A 19,591-nucleotide genomic window follows, 5' to 3' on the forward strand; every position below is an offset into this window, starting at 1 on the left:
TAAACCAGCTGCGTAATATCACATTAAAAATATTAGTTTATACTTTAGAGATTTAACTTAACTCCAGTGCCTTGTGTTGGGGTTAAGTTAAATTGCTGGCTCAACTTATCCCACAGCATTTGGCTTACTTTGCCCAATAGCTGGCATTTTGGAAAAAAAAAAAACTAGCTAGCTTACCAATTCAAGCTAATAAATAGTTAAATGATTTGCTTGGTTTTATATGTTGATAAATCACCTATATGCTTCAGAAATATTTTTAGACCTGGATAAATTTGTTTTGATGTAACATGTGTTATGCTGCAATTTTACTTTGACAAAGTCAAAAACAATAAATGGGTGCCTTCCACGTCTTCCATGTGTTTGTCCTTTTCACAATCTGGAAGAAATGATATGTGATTCCAAAACACATGGTCACATGACAGTAAACGTGTACAGTTGCCAAGATACAGGAGGTGGGTCAGCTTACCCACTGGCTGAACTTAACCCAGTCTCCTCTACTTGTCGCCCTCTTCACTTGTTCACAAATGAATCGTTTTTGTCGGATTTTTTATCACGGTTTCCCACTAAGTGGCGCCATTTTGCTGTTCTGACATCTTACACGACTACAAAAAAACGTTGCTTTAGGTAGACTACTTTATTGACAAAAACGCTGCTGCAGTCTAGAGATTTAATTTCACGTTAAAACGCATACTGACTGATTTCTAATCTGAATACTAGAGAGATCTGCCCAATCAAAGTCTATGGTGGGTTACTGTCCTGCAACACACACATCCAGCTTTCCTGCTTTGTGCAAACTGATAATCTACGGATTGTCCTAGCAGTAAACAAACATTTTGCAATCCACCTCCTGCTTAACATCTTACTGCTCAGAGGTTTAAATTCCCAGTACAGAAACCTGAAATAACACACTATCACAGAACAGCCTCTATTTTTAGCGTCTGTTTAGCCCGGCAAAAAAGAGGATAAAAAAAAGTCGTCTAAAAGTCACAGAAGGCTTGCTTGATTTTGGTCAGAATTTAAAGTTTTGGTAAAGACTTGTAATCTTAAAACTGCCCTGTTCCAGTTACTAGTACAAACTTTAAGGAGTTAATAAAACCAGTTTCTCTAATAAGGCGAGACATCTTGGCATCAGGACGACTCATCAGATCAAATCACTTTTTTCCATTGCTGAGGTTTTGTACTCCTACACCAGGTTATCTTTTATATACAAATTGCTTTCAAATAACACCCTTACCAGATATTTCAACATTTCTGAACTTGCAGTTTTTGTTAATAATGAATCCAAGAGAAGCTCATTCTATCCTAAGGTCATTTTGTGGCTGCTCTTTGTGCCATTTAGCAACTTGGAATCGCTGTATTATTCACTTTTTGTCGTTAGGCCTACTTTTTTCAAGGCATTCTCCCTTGACAAAAGTGTACGTGTTTGTATGTTATTTTTGTCAACTCTGCCGAGCCGGAACACTGGTGAATGGAGGGAACCTTTTTCCCAACTGTTCTAACAGAACCTAGATTCCACCACCATATCAGCTTTGCACAGACTGTTTCCTTGGAAACAGTTGTCGCATGTGTCTGCATCATCTTCAAGAAACAAGGCCATATGAAAGAATGAAACTGTCACTGTGTAGAAAACAAGGCCATAGTTCTGAAATATGTGAGGCTTGTAGCACACGTACGTCTGCAAGATGTCTACTAAAGATCACTTGATCTGGAAAGCATCTGACAGACGTCAGTTTTACATACATTCTAAATCATAAACATCTTAATGACATCTAATAGACATCTATTTGACATTTATTAGGAAATATCCTATAGACGTATTGCAGATGAGCAAACACTCTAAAAAATATGTCTTCCAGATGTAAATGCTGACGTCAAATGGACGTCAGGAGATTGTGTTTATCAGTAAGCTTAACTATATATCTTTATTGCCACATAGGCTTAAAGTCCAGACAGAAATCTAGAAATGAGATCCCATGTGCTGCTATGAAAGTTTTATTAATAATTTTTATAAATATTAATAAACAGTGAAATTTTCAAACAGATAAGAAACAGACAACTCTATAGAAGATTTCTACAGTTCAGTTTTGGTCAGTCTGTGAACTATATGCAGATATAGGCTTGTATGTTCACAGCTTGTATGTATAGGAGGAAGCGCAGACATAAAGATCCCAACTTTTAGTTTTAGTTCTATAGTATTTCTCAGACATAAGAAAACTTCAAGTGAAACCAAACCCCCTGTCTTTCAAAATAAATCTTTCCATTCACAAGCCCCAGCATGCCCAGCCACTACATCCAAACCAGTATTACATGAAAGACAACCAAGCTTCTTTAACTCTGTAAAGCCTGACATATGACAAAATCTACAATTTTAATTAAATAAAATCGTTTTTTTTTAATGGAACAATTTATTAAACCTTTGTAAAAGTCATTAAGTCAATTTCGACTTGTAAAGTCAAAATTTTTACTTTTTATTCTCGTAATCTTAAGTCATCACTTCGACCTTTTATCTCATAATTTAAACTTTTTATCTCATAATTTTGACTTAAGTATGTCATAATTTCGACATTCTAAGTCATAATTATGACTTTTATCTTGTAATTAGGACTTTTACAGTCATAATTTAGACTGTTTCTCTCATAATTAAGCTTTTTAAAGTCATAATTTTAACTTTTTAATTTTTTTTTAATCTCATAATTTTCGACTTTTTATTCTGATTTAAATATGTCATAATTTCTACTTTTAAAGTCATAATTTCTACTTTTATCTCATAATTATGCTTTTTAAAGTCATAATTATAATAATAAGTTTATTTAATTAACTTTTTATCTTGTAATTATAACTTAAGTATGTCATGATTTCGACTTTTTAAGGCACAATTTTTTTTTCTTACGTTTTTATTAATATTTCATTAGGTATGTGTATGCAGTTTTTGACGTTTGGGGGAAAAAAGAAAAGAAAACAGAGACTACCATTTTAGTGAATCAAAAACATACATATCACCAGTGTAGTCCGATTCTCCAAAGAATGACTCTTATGAGTCGGTTCACTTTAGTGAATCAAATCATACAGCACCACTGAAGTAGGCGAGCACGGTTCTCGAAAAAATGACTCGCATGAGCCGATTCATTTTGGTAAATCAACAACATACAGCCAAAATACATAAATAAACCATTTTATTCAGAATTGGACAGAATTTATTCTGCCTCCAAAAACAAAAAGACATAATCTGTGCTCAACATTTATTATTTATTATCAACTGAAATATAAACTGATTCAATCACTGGTGTTAATAAAGATGCACCATTTTTCAATAACGTTAAGGGAACACAGAAGCCATGTATTTCGCTCCGTCACTTGGAGAGTCCAGATTAGCAGAGTAAACTATTCCTGGTTTCAGCAGAACTACTTCTACCTGTGAAAGGAGACCTTAAAATGCTTTTGTTTGAGACAACACATTTACTTATCATCTAGTCGATCCTTATTGAGGTGACCTGTGAGGAAAAATTCATTTTCTTTTTTTTTCTTAACACCAGTAAAGTGAAAGGGCTAGAGACCATAATTGCAGACAATTTTATTATCTGATTTCTTTAATTTTCTCCTTGTATATCACTTCTGAGTGATATAGAGTGAATTTCAATGCAGCTCAATTATTTCTTTGTTGTTTAACAGTGTCTCACTATTCATCAAATAATTTCTTAAGCATGCCTTTTTATTCAGGCTTTTCAAGTGTTTTCTGTGAAACACTCAGCCCACATGCAACATGTTAACAAGCACAATGTATTTCATACATTCGACACAAAAACAGTTTAATGAAGTCCATCATGACATCCTGAAAGGGAAACAATTAAGTGTGGGGTGGACAGGGCAAGCTTTCTTGCTCTGCCTTCCCATGTTTTACCCTGCGCAGGTGTGGCACTTTCTGCCACAAAAATATCCCAGGCCAGGATATTTAGCCAAATTACTCCATAGCCATTATTTTATCGGGCATACTGTACCTTGTATGCCCACTTTTGAAAAATTGGAAACAGCTGTTCATGGCAGTTTGTCTGCCTTGGTGCACAATCACTCACACACTTTCACACACTCTCACACTCCCATCTCTGGCCAGAGCATCATCTCCTTTTTGTCACTGCCTCCGAAGACAATGAACTAAATGGGGAATGTATGTTGTAAGGGTGGAATACCACCAAGTGTATTCTAATAAATCAATTTCGATAACGACAGAAGCTACTAAATGTAGGCACTGTGGCTTTCCCCTTGCAACAGTGTCTAAACGTTGGACTAAAAGAGTTGGACACTGAACCCCAAATTTTTCAATATTTTGTCCAAATAATCTTTTAGGTCTAGGCATGCCATAATTAAAAGAACCTTTTTTAATTTCTAAATATTCCATTATTTGACTGTGCACCTTAATTTTGTCTTTAATATCTCGTTCTATTGCTCATGAGCTGCTCTAAAAAGATTGGAGATCTCAGCATGATCTTGGATCCATGGCCAAAAACACCACCATCATGTAACCAGAATCTCTGGGTAGGACAGTATTTGTAATTTAAATTTGTTTGGAAATTTAAAGTTATTACTTAAATTCAGCCCTAAGAAATATCTATTAAATCAAGATTGAGTGACCAGTTTCAATGCTTTACCATCCATATTTTGACCTTGGACACTTCGTGCCTTTCTGTTCCCCTATTTATTTTTTTAAGGAATCCTGGAACATCTTTGTTTATCAGCTTTACAAGAAGCCCTGTATTTCACAGCAACTCCTGTCTGTTCTAAATCCAGTCTGAGTTTTAGCTGATTGAGAAATCAAGCAAACATTTAACTTCTTTCTATGGGGTTGGACTGGTGCCTATTAAAAGAAAGCAGTGTATTGTTAGTTAAACAGATTACAAAGAACTGCTATAAGACCAGTGATTTATCAAAGTTGCAAATTAACAACAAATCAAAATTTGAGGCGGTCTCTGTAGTGATCATTGTATATGCAGTACCTGCCCACGAGGGAAGAAATTAACATCTCTGATATCATCAGTCAGATGAACAAGTTTTGGCCTTTTTCAGTGTCTCTTTTTCTTCCAGTTTGTCACTTGGTGATGAGGACCTGGTGGGGCATTGGAGTTTTGACTCTGGATGCAGTTATCTTCCTCTGTCTGCCTGTCATAGCAAATTTTTCATGTCTGCATTATTTCTCAGTCTTTCTCCATTCTAGCCCAACCCAGAAGTATCAAATTCATCTTACAGGGTGTGTAGCTGATCACCCATCAGCTTTTCCTGTTTTTCACAGCTATGTTTCTTTCTTCATGTTGTATCGCCCATTGGCAGCTGTCCCAGAAGTCGACTCTTTCTTTGACCACAACTGCATATAAGCAATCTGTGCTATGGTCAGTCATCTTGTGCAGCTGTCCAAAATTTAAGGAATCTCATCCAGTTAACAACATATATAGCAGTTTTTTGTTTTATGGCAGAGTGTAAATTCACAGCATGAAAATATGATACACTTCTTAAACAGAGAGCTAGAATAACTAACTAAAGACTATTTCTCACCTGTCTCTTGAAATTCCCGGAAAGACAAGCCCCCATTTGTTAATAAATATCTTAGCTCTTTATCTTTCGATGCCGTCCGACTATTCTCAGTCCTTGCATGGGCCCATGGAAAGAATTATGAACATAAAGCCAATTGTATGTTCATAAACTTCTTCCAAGTTTATTGTTTCCCACATTAGATTATATAGATCCATTGTCAGGGGGAGGTGTTACATATGTGTGTCATACAAAACAAAATATGCGTCATATAGAAGTAAAACAATTCTGGGAGAAGAATAGCTTCTTTCCAGAGGCATCCTGTTATTCAAACTATATATACTTTAATCCTTGTATGGTGTTCGGGTGTGTGGGTCCCGTTTTGTCAAAAGAAAAATGATATGCATACTCATTGGCCTTGGCTCATTTTCTGTGAAGAACACATATGTGACCCTGGACCACAAAACCAGTCTTAAGTCGCTGGGGTATATTTGTAGCAATAGCCAAAAATACATTGTATGGGGTCAAAATGATTGATTTTTCTTTTATGGCAAAAATAATTAGGATATTAAGTAAAGATCATGCTCCATGAAGATATTTTGTAAAATTCCTACTGTAAATATATCAAAACTTAACTTTTGATTACTAATTTACATTAAGAACTTCATTTGGACAACTTTAAAGTTAATTTTCTCAATATTTTGATTTGTCTGCACCCTGATTCCAGGTTTTAAAACAGTTGTATCTCAACAAATATTGTCCTATCCTAACAAACCATACATTAATGGAAAGCTTATTTATTCAGCTTTCAGATGATGTATAGATCTCAATTTGGAAAAATTGACCTTTATGACTGGCTTTGTGATCCAGGGTCACATATCAGAAAAATTTTCAATGACCACTCACTGTACACCCCCCCCTATATTACACACAAGATGTTCGGGTCTAATAAAAGAGTGGAAATTTTAGGTCCTGTGTAATTTCACTCTGTCCCCCTATTGTCTGGGCCTGCTATTAGTATGTATATGTGTTTATGTGTGAGTACGTGTAAGAGAGAGTGGGTGTAAGTTTGACTTGTGTGCTTCTGCCCCTGCCATTCCCACACTAGGCTGTAGGACTTTAATTCACACAAAGGAAAAGGGCAAATATCAGCCACAAATTCTGTTTATATTGCTTGTAATTGGGATGAAGTAAACATCTGTAGAGTATTTTAACATTTTTTTTTTAATTGTGTTGAATTAAAAACCCAAAAATGCAGCGGGTCCACCAGACCAGCGAACACTGGCTGAGTAAAAAAAATATTAACACCATGAAAACAAAAAACAAAGCGTAGGAAGGGGGAGCACAGTAGATAGGAGGGAGAGAGAACACAAACAGGAAAACTCACAGTAATATCTGGCAGAGAGTGTAATATAATCTAACTGGCGACAGGCTTTTAAAGGCAATGGTTCTGCTTTAAAACAATCAAGGTATTTTATTGAAAACCAGAACTGGAATCAGACTCGCTACCACAATTACAAAGTACATAATATTATTTCCGCTCTTCTGTCTGAGATTGCAATCATGTAGGAGGATGTTAAACTTGGCACAGACAGCCATTCGGTGTGCTCTTTCCTGTATTGATGATGTTACCTGGTGGGCGAGAGCCAATGACGTCACGTCCCCGTTACGAACTGAGCTCGATCTCCTCCGCGCTGCATTCGGAGCAGCCCGTACAATCAAGCGCATTAAAACGCATCTAAACCACAAGACCCGATATCATCATCGAATCTAATTGGAAAGCTGAAGATGCTTCAGTCCCTCACCGGTAATTCGTGTGTGCGCTTGATACAGAGCAACAAATCGGCATGGTATTTTATGTTTCTCGTGCTCGGCTATGTTCTGTATCTCATATTCGGAGCGGTGGTTTTCTCCTCGGTGGAGCTGCCTTATGAAGACCTCCTGCGTCAGCGGCTCAGAGGAATCAAACGACAGTTCCTCCAAGAGCACGAATGTCTGTCCGAGGAAAGGCTGGAGATGTTTCTGTCCAAAGCGCTGGAGGCCAGCAACTATGGGGTGTCTATTCTCAACAACGCGTCGGCCAGCTGGAACTGGGACTTCACCTCGTCTTTGTTTTTTGCTAGCACCGTCTTATCAACCACAGGTAAGTCAGCGAACAATGCGGATATATGCCATAAACTTATACAACAGGACAGTTAATAACTAACGTGGCATCCTTGAGACTGTACATAGTGCACCATTTGAAGGCTCTGGATATTTGCATGGAGTGACCCATATTTTTAATGCTCCAGGAAGGTATCGTTAGTAACATCTGCAAACAATACACCTGCCCTTTTTTTTTCAAAAAAAAAAAAAAAAAATTTAATGCACCACAGCTAATAATAGAGAACTTTTTGTTCTTGTTTTTCTAATTTTCTTTCTTCTCTTTGGGAAGCTGTCTCGCCTGTCATTTAACACCTGCCCCAACACAGCAATGTTACCTTAGACAGGTATCCAATTCTCAAACAGACATGAAACAGACAACTTTATAGATTATCTCTACAATTCACTTTTATTCATTCTGTGAACTATATGCATATATTTTTATTTACACAACTTTCAGTTTCAGTATTTCTCCAACATATAAAACTTCAAATTAAGTAAACCCCTTGTCACAAGCCCCAGCATGTACTACTACTACATGCAATCCATTATTACATGAAAGACAGCGAAGCTTCTTTAACTCTGTAAAGCCTAAAAAAATTTATGAAATTTGAATGAAATCTATTTTTTTCAATGGTACAATTTACTGAACCTTTGGACAAAATAAATTAAGGTTTAATAAATCATACATCAGGTTTTCTTGCCGATATATTATCATGTGATTATAGAGTTCATAAAGAAATACCGGAGGCCCAAACAGACCTAAAATATGTAATTTGTTGCAGATAAATGGATAATCAATCATTCCTTCAGTCCAGTAAATGTTTATTTTGCAATAACAGAAAGTTCATCTTAAGCTTATTTTATGAAAAAAAAAAGGGTGGACATTTTTAAATGGACAAAAACAGCAAACGCATTACTAAATGCGTATGAACTACACTGTAAAAAACAATTTGTTGAACTTAAAATCATTTGTAACCTGGCAGCCTTAAAAGTTTATTCAACTTGAAATGTTAAATTATAGTAAGTGACAACTTAAATATTTGAGTTGAATCAACTTAAAATTTTAAGGCAGCTGGGTTACTTACCCATCTGTTAAGTTTAGCAAACACAAATATCTAAGTTGTTACTTAGTACAACTTAACATTTCAAGTTGAATAAACTTATTTTAGTTGACTGAACTTAACATTTTAAGCCAGCAGGGTAACAAATTATTTTAAGCGGACTCTACAATTTTCTTTATTTTTTACAGTGTATCAATCAGATGACATGCAGCAGACTGTAAACAACAACAGGTATTTTAGTGGAGTTTTGTTAGTAATTTAGAGGCCTTAGAAATTTTTATATCAAAACATTTTAGATTTAATAGGGCTTTTTAGGGTTAACTAAAGTTGGTTTACACTGCTGTAGCAAACATCACCAGGTTAACACATAGATCCAACAAAGCCCAATTACAATGGAATGTAGTGTTTGTTTGACTTTTTTAGGGAAGTGTGAGCCAGCCTATATGCGTAAAAGCTCTGTCATGGTTTTGCCAGGGAAGAAGGATTTGCAACCTTACCGCTCTTATCGTTACCACATGCGTGCAATATCTAGTTCCCCTTTGCATTTATGCATATTGCTCAAATCATATTTTCATATCTTCTTTTTAATCTACAAAAGAAACTTTGAACAAGGCTGACAGAAAGTGGAAAATCCTTAGCACTGACTACAGTTTTATGGCACAGGTTCGCTATGCATCACAGGCACCACTTTTTTTATTTTAGTGAAAGTGAAGGAATATTAAGAGAGAACTACTTTGACTACTTTTTGGCGAAGAAAAGAATTGTCACATGAATGGAACAATTAGATTCTGCAGGTTTGAATTGTTTGGTTCCTCTTACAACTACAAATTTTGATTGTGTATAGATTGTCATAGCAATATAGAACTACAAAAACTAAATTTTTTTTTTTGTGTGTGTGTTTTTTTTTTTTTTTTTTTTTTTTTTTTTTTTTTTTTTTGAAAAGCTGGCCAAATTGACAATTTCCACCTGAGATTTGTAGCCAAATTACACGAGGTAAAATGACTTAAGAAAGATGGCAGCATCATCATATTATTTTTACACATAGATTGGTATTTCTATTAGTAAAATCTGTTAACTTTTGTTGCATTAGGCCTATGTGCCAGTGGTGACCGTTAATGAATTTTATTTTATTTTTTCCTTCAAAGTTTACATGTCTGTAATTCGAGAAATATTGAAGATATCTTAATGTCCTTATAAATTTTGGGTATTAAAGGGGTCATCGGATGCAAAGTTCACTTTTACATGTTGTTTGAACATTAATGTGAGTTGGGAGTGTATGTACACATCTACCCTTTAATGATAAAAATCCATGCAGTGGTTTTTAATTAATCTGTAAAAATCATGTCCCCTTTTTCAAATCGAGCCATTCTCAGATGCCAGAGACCGTTCCCACGATAGTTGATTGACATGAGCGTCTTACCTCAGATCAGCTGTAACAGTCCGGGATGTAAGTTAGACAAGAATATCTCACATTGAACAATTGAGGTGTTGTGTTGCTGGATGTAATAATGAACATAGTGGTCGTCATTTACTCCCGACATCTGAGCCCATGAAGATGCAGTGGATTGTGAAGGGAATGCGCATCCCGGGCTACAAAAATGCGTCTATGTTCATGCAAATCATTCGTGATCCAGCTTCACCTACAGCAGAACTGAGTTTTTTTATTGAATCTCTGCAATCACCTTTCCTAATAACGTGCTAGTTAGGAACTTTCGCGGCTAAACGCGCTAAATGCGGCTAAAGTAAACAAGCTCTCCAAGCACAGCTTGTCACACCACAGAGAGTAGAGAGGGGCGGGGCGAGCAGAACTCATTTGCATTTAAAGGAACAATCCATCAGAATGGGTTGATTTATGCAGAGCTCATTTTGACAAGGTAAAACGGTGCTGTTTTACACTACCATTGAGAATTTTTAACCAAAGTATATTATAAACTTTTCATTAAGACCCTGAAGAATCATATCAACTTGTGGAAAATGGGCATCCGATGACCCCTTTAACTAAAGTTGCCTTTGGCATCTTCATTTTTAAAGCCCTATATGGTTCAACATAGCTTCAGGAGTAAATTGTTAAATTATATACATATTCAGTGGTCAAAAAGCAAATGCGGGTCACTTTGCATACAGATGATACTTTTTTAGTTTAAGGAATAATATCTGTAGAACAAATGATGTTGAAACTAGAAATGTATCTTGTTTCCCTCTATCAAAACAACTGCATAGAACATGCATGTAGGAGTGCCATAAATATTCTTTTTCCAAAGTTTGTGTGCATTTACCTCAAGAAGTATTAAAGTCATCTTAATATGCTTTTAGATTCTGGTTCCTAATGAACTTTTGTTTTTGAATCTTCATTTTCAAGGCCCTATATACAGTAGTCAACATTTGAAGTGGATCAAAACCTTTCATCAGAGTTGGCCAAAACCAAAACAATACCCTTTCTTGTCTTAGGACAGCTTTGATTATCTTTTCTGATTTACTTCAAATGTTGACTACTATAGTTTAGTCCCAGAGACATGAGCATCTCAATGCGGCTCCATGTCCAGATTGTTGAATATTACCCATTTTCAGTGGTCGAAAACCAAATCTTGGTCACTTGGCATCTCTGAAATTGAACCGTATAGGGCCTTAAAAATGGAGATGCCAAAAGGAAAGTTTGTTAAGACTCAAAATCTAAAAGGGCATCAAGATATCTTCAATACTTCTTAAATTACAGACATGCAAACTTTGGGAAAAAACTTGAAAAGTGATTTTTCCCATTTTCAAACTGTCACCATTTGCATATAATCCAACAAAGATTGTTAAAGTCAACAAATTTCTCTAATAGACATATCAGTCTCAATGTAAAAGTAATATAATGATGCTGTCATCTTTCTAAAGTCATTTTACTCCCCTGTAATTTGACTCCGAATCTCAGGTGAAAATTGTCATTTTGACCCCCGTCTACAAATGACTGGATTACTCCAAATATACATCCAAATCATTTAATATTTTGACTTTTATTACTATTCACATTGATCTTTCTTTAGAAAAATAAATACTGACAAAATTTTGAGCCAGGGAAGTTTCTGAAATTTGGTTATATTTAAAAATGGAATGATCCTAGGTGTTTTGAGTGATAGCTCAGTAGTTACTTGCTGGTCCAAGTCAAATAAGTCCACCAAAGTCTATAATAATCTGATCCCCTGAAAACAAAACCTGGATTTCAGATGGTCAGGATGGGATACAAGCTGGCTATCCAACTAGGCCAGCTAATACTGAGACTTAGAGTTGGTAAAAATCTTTTGAAAGAAGGAAAAAACGATTTTGAAAGAAGTTTCTTATGCTCACCAAAGCTGCATTTAGTTAATCAAAACTACAATAATGAACAGCAGTATTTTGAAATATTACTATAATTCAAAAAATTTGCTAAATAGAAAATTCAAATCTATTTTATAACATTATAAATGTTTTTACGGTCACTTTGATCGATGTAAAGTGTCTTTACTGAATAAAATTAAATTTCTTTGATGACCCAAAATGGTAATGTATCTTTTAAAACAAATAGAAGTGCAGTTAACACTAGTAAGAGTTTTTATTTGGCCATTTCTTGTTAAAAGTGGCATGTGTGTCCTAGTACTTTATTAAATGGCTTTTCACCTTAATGCAAATCCGTCTAGCAAGGTTGTGTCAGACACCCGAGCCATTTAGAGAGACCCTGCAAACTAACCTGACTGCTCATGTCCATAATGTGAGATCGTCCATTAGATGTGAGCTCTTGGGAGGCATCAAACCGCTGAGGGCAGAAATGAGAGCATTATAATCAGTTTATTTCAAGGATACACAAACAAAAAATGAAATTACAGAGCTGGACTAAATGATTAATTCACTGATAATCCAGGATGGGACTTAATCTGGTTGTTAATCTGTGTCTGGCAATGGCTGTGGGACAGGATGGTTTTGTTTTGCAGTGAGGAGAATACGATGTGCTCATCCATGATGGATGTTTTCATGAAGTAAGTATGTTAACGTGTCATTTTCCGCTCTTCTAATTCACAGGGTATGGTCACACCGCCCCTCTCTCTGATGGCGGGAAGGCTTTCTGCATCATTTACTCTGTGATTGGCATCCCCTTCACCCTTCTCTTCCTCACGGCTGTGGTGCAAAGGATCATGGTCTATAGCACGTGGCGGCCCATTATGTACGTTCATACACGTTGGGGTCTCTCTAAACCCCTGGTGGCCCTCGTTCACGCAACCCTGCTGGCCGTCGTGGCTGTGTCCTGTTTTTTCCTTATCCCTGCCGCCATCTTCTCTGCCCTAGAAGAGAACTGGAACTTTCTGGAGTCCTTCTACTTCTGTTTTATCTCACTCTCCACTATCGGTCTGGGCGACTATGTTCCTGGAGAGGCCTTCAACCAGAGGTTTCGTGAGCTCTACAAATTGGGCATCACTGGTAGGTCTGGTTTCAGTATGCTTTGTTTTGGTGTGCATTAAATCTATTTAAAATGCTGGGACGTACAGAGATTTGTAGGGAAGAATATGATTTTAACAATTAGAATGTAGTTTTGAAAGAACAGAAATTCACAGATTCGCACAGTGGATGCATATCCTTATTTTAATATAATTTTAATGCGTCTCCTAATAAATTCTCTCAATTCTATTCAACTTAACATATTTTAAGATATTTTAAAGGATATTGGTAACCAAAGAATTTCAGTTTCTATTTACTTGCATTGTATGGACCAAAAATACAATGGGGAATTGAAAGTGGTTACCAACCTTAATGTTATACAGAAAAAAGAAACTCGTACAGGTTTGGAATTACATGAGGGTGAGTAAATGATGACAGCATTTTCAGTTTGGGTTTGATCATTAATAAAATAAATGTCATTAATAAAATGTTAGCACTTCAAAGGTCCTTATACTTCTAAACTAAATAAGTTTTTATTTCTCATAGTAATGTATTTTATTGAGTAAACATGCCAATCAGTTCACTTCCTCTTCTCGTAAGTAAAATTCAGCCCCTAAAAATAAAAATACTCCGCTGACTTCCTTTTATGTATCTGAACATCTTGTAAGTCTGGCCTGTTGTCATAGAAACAGATGGAAGGTAAAAGGGAAGTGCGTGTGATTCAAGAGTATAAACTGTTCTTTCGCTGCTGCTCTACTGTTCCATCTAGTGTTTGTCTTACTTACGACGCAGTACAGCTCTCATTTTCAAAAAGATGCATGAAAATGCCACACGGCTTTCGCGCTTGTGTGGGTTTAGTTGACGCAGATGGTCCCGTCGTTCTGTTCAGTATGTGGGGGACGGTGAGAAAGATTTGCTGTCGTAGTGTGATTGTGGAGGATGTGGCATTTGTGAGGCCTACACGTTCTGTGTCATATTGCTTTTGCTCTGACTCTTTCTGTACATTTATTTTTTTACAGTGTTGCTGAAATGAAAGATAAGATGCAGGCTAAACTAATCTTATTCATGATCCTTGAGGTGGCAAAAAGAGTTCACTATTTTTTTTTAACACCCACGTTGTTTTTTTATATAAACACTTTTCCTGTGAAATTAACACATTTGCACCCTAACCTATTTTATGTTGTTTTGTGATTTTCATGTGGTGTGCAGTTATGTTCTGAAATGAGGCCAAGTTTTTCTTTCCTTCTTTCCTTCTTTCTTTCTTTCTTTCTTTCTTTCTTTCGTTGTTTTAAATCAAATGTATATTCATGTCTTAGTCACATTTTCTTGGTAAAACAAACATTACTTCCATAAACAGAAAAAGAACAAAACAATGCTATTTTATATTTTTGTATTAACAGTATAATCAATATCCTGTTTATTAAAGTCAAATATGAATAGCTTGACAAGTATGAATAGTATAAATAGTATGTTAGCGTTTTTAAACATTTTACATTTATTTCAAAATATCAACTCAAGATAGTAATAATTTAAACATATTTTACGGAGTGTCTATTATTCTGCTAAGTGTAAACAGCCCGCCTTGTTGGCAGAGGTTATTTATACTAACTCCGCTCACCAAAGTGTGATTGGGCTAGTCAGCACTACAAAAGACAGTTGTCAATCTGCAGCTCCAGTGCAGATAGCAAAGCGCGTGTCGCAATGTTTTTGACACGATCGACCCGAGTTCGAATCCGCTTTTGCCAAACTCGTTTCTCTCACTTTTCAAATCTAAAATCACATCGGAAAGGCATTCGTTTTCAATAAAAATGAAGGAAATAATCAAAAAGTTGTAAAAAAAAAAAAAAAGTATCAGGTAGGGTTAGGGTAAGTGTAGGGAGGGCTTTATTGTCCCAATAAGCTGGCATCGATTTAATCATTTAAATTAAAATTATAATTTACACTCAGTACGTTAAATAATTGCCACTATTTGCAATAAGTAGTATAAATAGCATAAAATTCTATTATTTTAACATATAGAATCTATAAATAGAATCTATAGCTATTTGCACTAAGTGTAAATAGCATGTTGCTAAAAATACTGCGATTTTTAGTTAGTGTAAATATAATCCATTTCTATTTTCACTTAGTACAAATAGCCGCTGCTTATATTTTACTGGTGAACTTATGTTTAGCTATTCTTTTTAATCGATTACTCATTTTTCGGATCATGTTTTCATGCCGTTATAAGTCTTATTTTGATGTAACAAAGTGGCTATATCTAATGTGTGAGTTTACTTACTTTTTAAAATTAGTCTTCTCAACAACTTTTAATTGTTTTAATGATTTAACCCAGTCTATTAAAGGCTTTTTTTTTCTACACGAGTGCCTTGGAGTATTTCGTCTTTTTAGTCTTCTCATTAACGCATAGGCGTAATTTACGGGTGGAGTGGGTGGGACATATCCCCACCACTTTTTGCCAGGGTCGATATTGTCCCCATTACTTTTTTGAACATCTCACCGCATTTATGTAATAATGAGACATTAGTTTCTATTAAAGGGGTCATCGGATGCTAAGTTCACTTTTACGTGTTGTTTGAACATTAATGTGTGTTGACAGTGTATGTACAAATCTACCCTATAATGATAAAAATCCATGCAGTGGTTTTTAATTAATCTGTAAAAATAATATCCCCTTTTTCAATTCGAGCCATAGTCAGATGCCTGTCGTCGTGGTGTCACACCGACAGAGGCCGCTCCCACGATAGTTGATTGACGCTGGTGTCTTACCATAAATCAGTTCTAATAGTCCAACCTCCATGTTTTGATGCCGGAGCAGGGATGTAAGTTAGACAAGAATATCTCAGATTGAGCGATTGAGGTGTTGTGTTGCTGGATGGATGTAATAATGAACGTAGTGGTCGTCATTTACTCCCGACATCTGAGCAGCTGAAGATGCAGTAGATAACATTTGTTTGTGAAGGGAATGCACCTCCCGATCTACATATATCCGTCTATGTTCGCGTGAATCATTCGTGATCCAGCTTCACTTACAGCAGAAGTGAGTATAAGGGTTTTTTTTATGAATCGCCTTTCCTAATAATGTGCTAATTAGCAAGTTTAGCAGCTAAACGCGGCTAAAGTAAACAGGCTCGTCACTCCACAGAGAGAAGAGAGGGGTGGGGCGGGCAGAGCTCATTTGGATTTAAAGCAGCCCCGACCAGAATGGGATGATTTTTACAGAGCTGATTTTGGCAAGGTAAAAAGGGTGTTGTTTTACACAACTATTGAGAATTTTTAACCAAAGTATATTATAGACATTTCATTAAGACCCTAAAGAATCATCAACTTGTGGAAAATGGGCATCCGATGACCCCTTTAAATAAGATGCGATCTGGCGCTGGAATCTATTCTGAAATCATCACGTTAAAAATAAGTTCTATGTCAATACATTAAGAGCAAACAGAGAAATGTTGGAGTTCAAACATACTGTTAAACTCAAAAGTTGTCATAAACACAACGAGAAGTTTACATTCCTTAATTTCTCTGTTTCTTTCTTCCCTTCGTGTCCCACAGTGTATCTCCTCCTCGGCCTGATCGCTATGCTGGTGGTGTTGGAGACCTTCTGTGAGCTGCAGCAGTTGAAGCAGCTGAGGAAGATGTTTTATCTGAAGAAGGAGAAGCCCCAGGACCGCCTGTCTATCATGGAACATGACCATCTGGCCTTTAGCTCTATGCCAGACGGTACCATCAACTCGCCCCAGGAAGACAAGACCGAACCCTTTGTGGACTTTCCTGTCCTAACCTCTCCAGGAGGTGATGACCCCATGATCAAATAGATGTTTTAGCTTCCATCTACATAACTCTTAACTGAGGTTGACATCTTTAGCTGAAGGGTCTTGGAAATGAGGATACAGAAAGGTACTTGAATATGTCGCTTGAGATTCTTTAACAGCCCTCTACAAAACCATGCCAGTCTGGTTTCCTGTTTCTTGATGTGATAAAATAGTCCACTGGCTGAATATCTGTAAGTGATCATTAGCACACTTAGGCTGCCCCATTATATCGGCAAAATACTTTTAAAAGCCTACATAATTGCACACTAAGCTCTAGTATGTACTTGCCAATTGAGATTGCGGAAATGGTAGAGGTAATGTTGATAGCATTTGTGGCATAATGTTGATTACCACAAAAATGTTCACTTCTCCTTTTTTTTTGTTGACATGAACATGGCCAATCTGCAAACACTAAAATACTCACTATTTTAATGGTGAAGCCAGAAGACCTAAATAGTATGTGTATTAAAATGATTTTTAATACATATAAAAATATGTATTATGTAAATATTTTTACTATTTAAAATATTTTATTCCTTTTTATTCCTGTAATTTTAAAGCAGAATTTTAGCATCCTTACTCCAGTCACATGATCCTTCAGAACTCATTCTAATATTCTGATTTGCTGCTCAAAAAACATTATTATTATTATTATTATTATTATTATTATTATTATTATTATGTTGAAAACACCTGAGTAATTTTTTTTTTTAGGTTTCTCTGATGAGTACAAAGCTTAAAAGAACAGCGTTTATCTGAAATAGAAATCTTTTGTAACGTAATAAATGTCTTTATCATCACTTTTGATTAATTTAAGGTTGCTAAATATAGCATTATATATATAATGTATATATAGAAAGTTGCTAAATATAGTTTTATTTATATATATATATATATATATATATATAAGTATTAAGTTCTATAATTTCAGTAATGATGCTGGAAATTTAGCTTTGATTACAGGAATTAATAACATTTAAAAATATATTAAAATTCTGTTATCGTTTACTCACCCTCCACCTGTATGTCTGACTTTCTTCTGTGGAACACAAGAAAAGATATTTTAAAGAATGTTGGTAATTTCACTTCCCATTGACTTACATTGTAATGACAACAAAATACAATGAAAGACACTGGGAACACAAATAGCTTGGTTACCAACATTCTTCAAAATATCATCTTTTATCTTTTTTTTATTTTTATTTTTATTTATTTTAAGATTTATTTTTGGCATTATTGTTGTGATAGGACAGACCAGACATGACAGGAAGCGAAGTGTGTGAGAGAGAGACGGAGAGGGGGTGGGATCGGGAAAGGTCCTCAAGTCGGGATTTCGAACACGGGACACCCGAAGCACAATGGTGCTGCCCACAAGGCTGTCGGCGCCAAATATCGTCTTTTACGTTCAGCAGAAGAAAGAAAGTCATACAGGTTTGGAACGACTTGGGAAAAAAATTATGACAGCTGGACCATTGCTGTAAATCCTTAAAAAAAAATGATTTATGATAATGACAAACTGTTTTTTTGTGATAATCAACTTACGCCACAGTTGCTGCCAATTGAGCTTAACTTTTCCAAGATTGAACCTAGAATATTCTTTTATAGTCCAGATTTTCAAAAATAGACTCTACATCGAAAAGCACTTCTGATCTAAGCTTCGAATCAAGATTCACCTTTTCAGAAATTCATAAACATCAAACATAGTTAGTTGCCCATCATCTGTTAAGTTTTATTTCCGACTCGTGTGATCTACCTTGTGAGCTTGCAAACAGCTTAACTAGAGAAAGATTGCAGAATATCTGCTGCTAGTGGTAAAAGAAACTACTACTAGTCTCTCATGAAGCTGTATTCCTCTAATGAATTAAATTGTTAAGACCATAATGCACTATAATGCAGCATATACTGTAGCATAAGTGTAGAAGCACAAAAAGTAAGCCTGCTCAAAAGGGAGTCATTAGACCTTTATGATGACACATGTAGTTAAAATAAGGTAACATTTATCTTAAGGGATATTTTAAATACGTTTAAAGGGAAATCCATGCTATGCTATGTCTTTTTCTTATTTTAGAAAGTGATATTTTACATTGGTCTAAATATTAAAATGCTTGACAGAGTAAGTCAGTCTCAGTTTACATGGATTTTTGAATCCAAGGTCGAATAATGGCTGGCTCCATGTGTCCATGTCATAAGCTGCTGAGATCCAGCACAATGCCGTTACATACCAAAAAAAAAGGTTTGGCGAAAATCTAGGATTACTGAATTGTGGTTGAGTATTATCGACTAATTGACTGTATAAAGCGATCATCCAGATCTTTAACTGTTTGGATTCAGAACATTTTTGAGGCTATTTAATAAAAGGAATGAATTCTATTTTTGAAACATGCTTGAAGTGTTGTTTACAATCGAATGCTTGTTGTTTGTATTATGAGAATGACTGTTGTAGGCGCAGACTGATGACTACTGTTTAAGGTCCCGTTGGAAGATCACACTGTACTGCTGCTTGTGTTGTATCAGTCACCGCAGTAGAATGTCATGACATTTTTCTCACAATAGAATAAAAGCTGAATGTTTTCAGGCCTCATTTGAACTGCTGTTGTATCTGACCGTAGGGATAATTTACAGGTAGTGTTGTTTTTACATTCCATAAACATGCTGAATCTGAGC

General features: G+C 35.7%; 1 protein-coding gene across 1 annotated transcript; it reads left to right on the forward strand.

Moving 5' to 3' along the window:
• The first annotated feature begins 6,943 nt into the window (after positions 1 to 6,943).
• Positions 6,944 to 19,449, forward strand: kcnk1b (potassium channel, subfamily K, member 1b). The gene is made up of 4 exons (XM_051126347.1): positions 6,944 to 7,660; positions 12,759 to 13,154; positions 16,668 to 16,907; positions 18,176 to 19,449. Exons 1-4 carry the CDS (start codon positions 7,306 to 7,308, stop codon positions 18,208 to 18,210), a joined length of 1,026 nt encoding a protein of 341 aa, XP_050982304.1. The 5' UTR covers positions 6,944 to 7,305; the 3' UTR covers positions 18,211 to 19,449.
• The last annotated feature ends 142 nt before the right edge of the window (positions 19,450 to 19,591 follow it).

This window comes from Labeo rohita, chromosome 13 (assembly GCF_022985175.1).
Source record: "Labeo rohita strain BAU-BD-2019 chromosome 13, IGBB_LRoh.1.0, whole genome shotgun sequence".
Taxonomy (NCBI): Eukaryota; Metazoa; Chordata; class Actinopteri; order Cypriniformes; family Cyprinidae; genus Labeo; species Labeo rohita.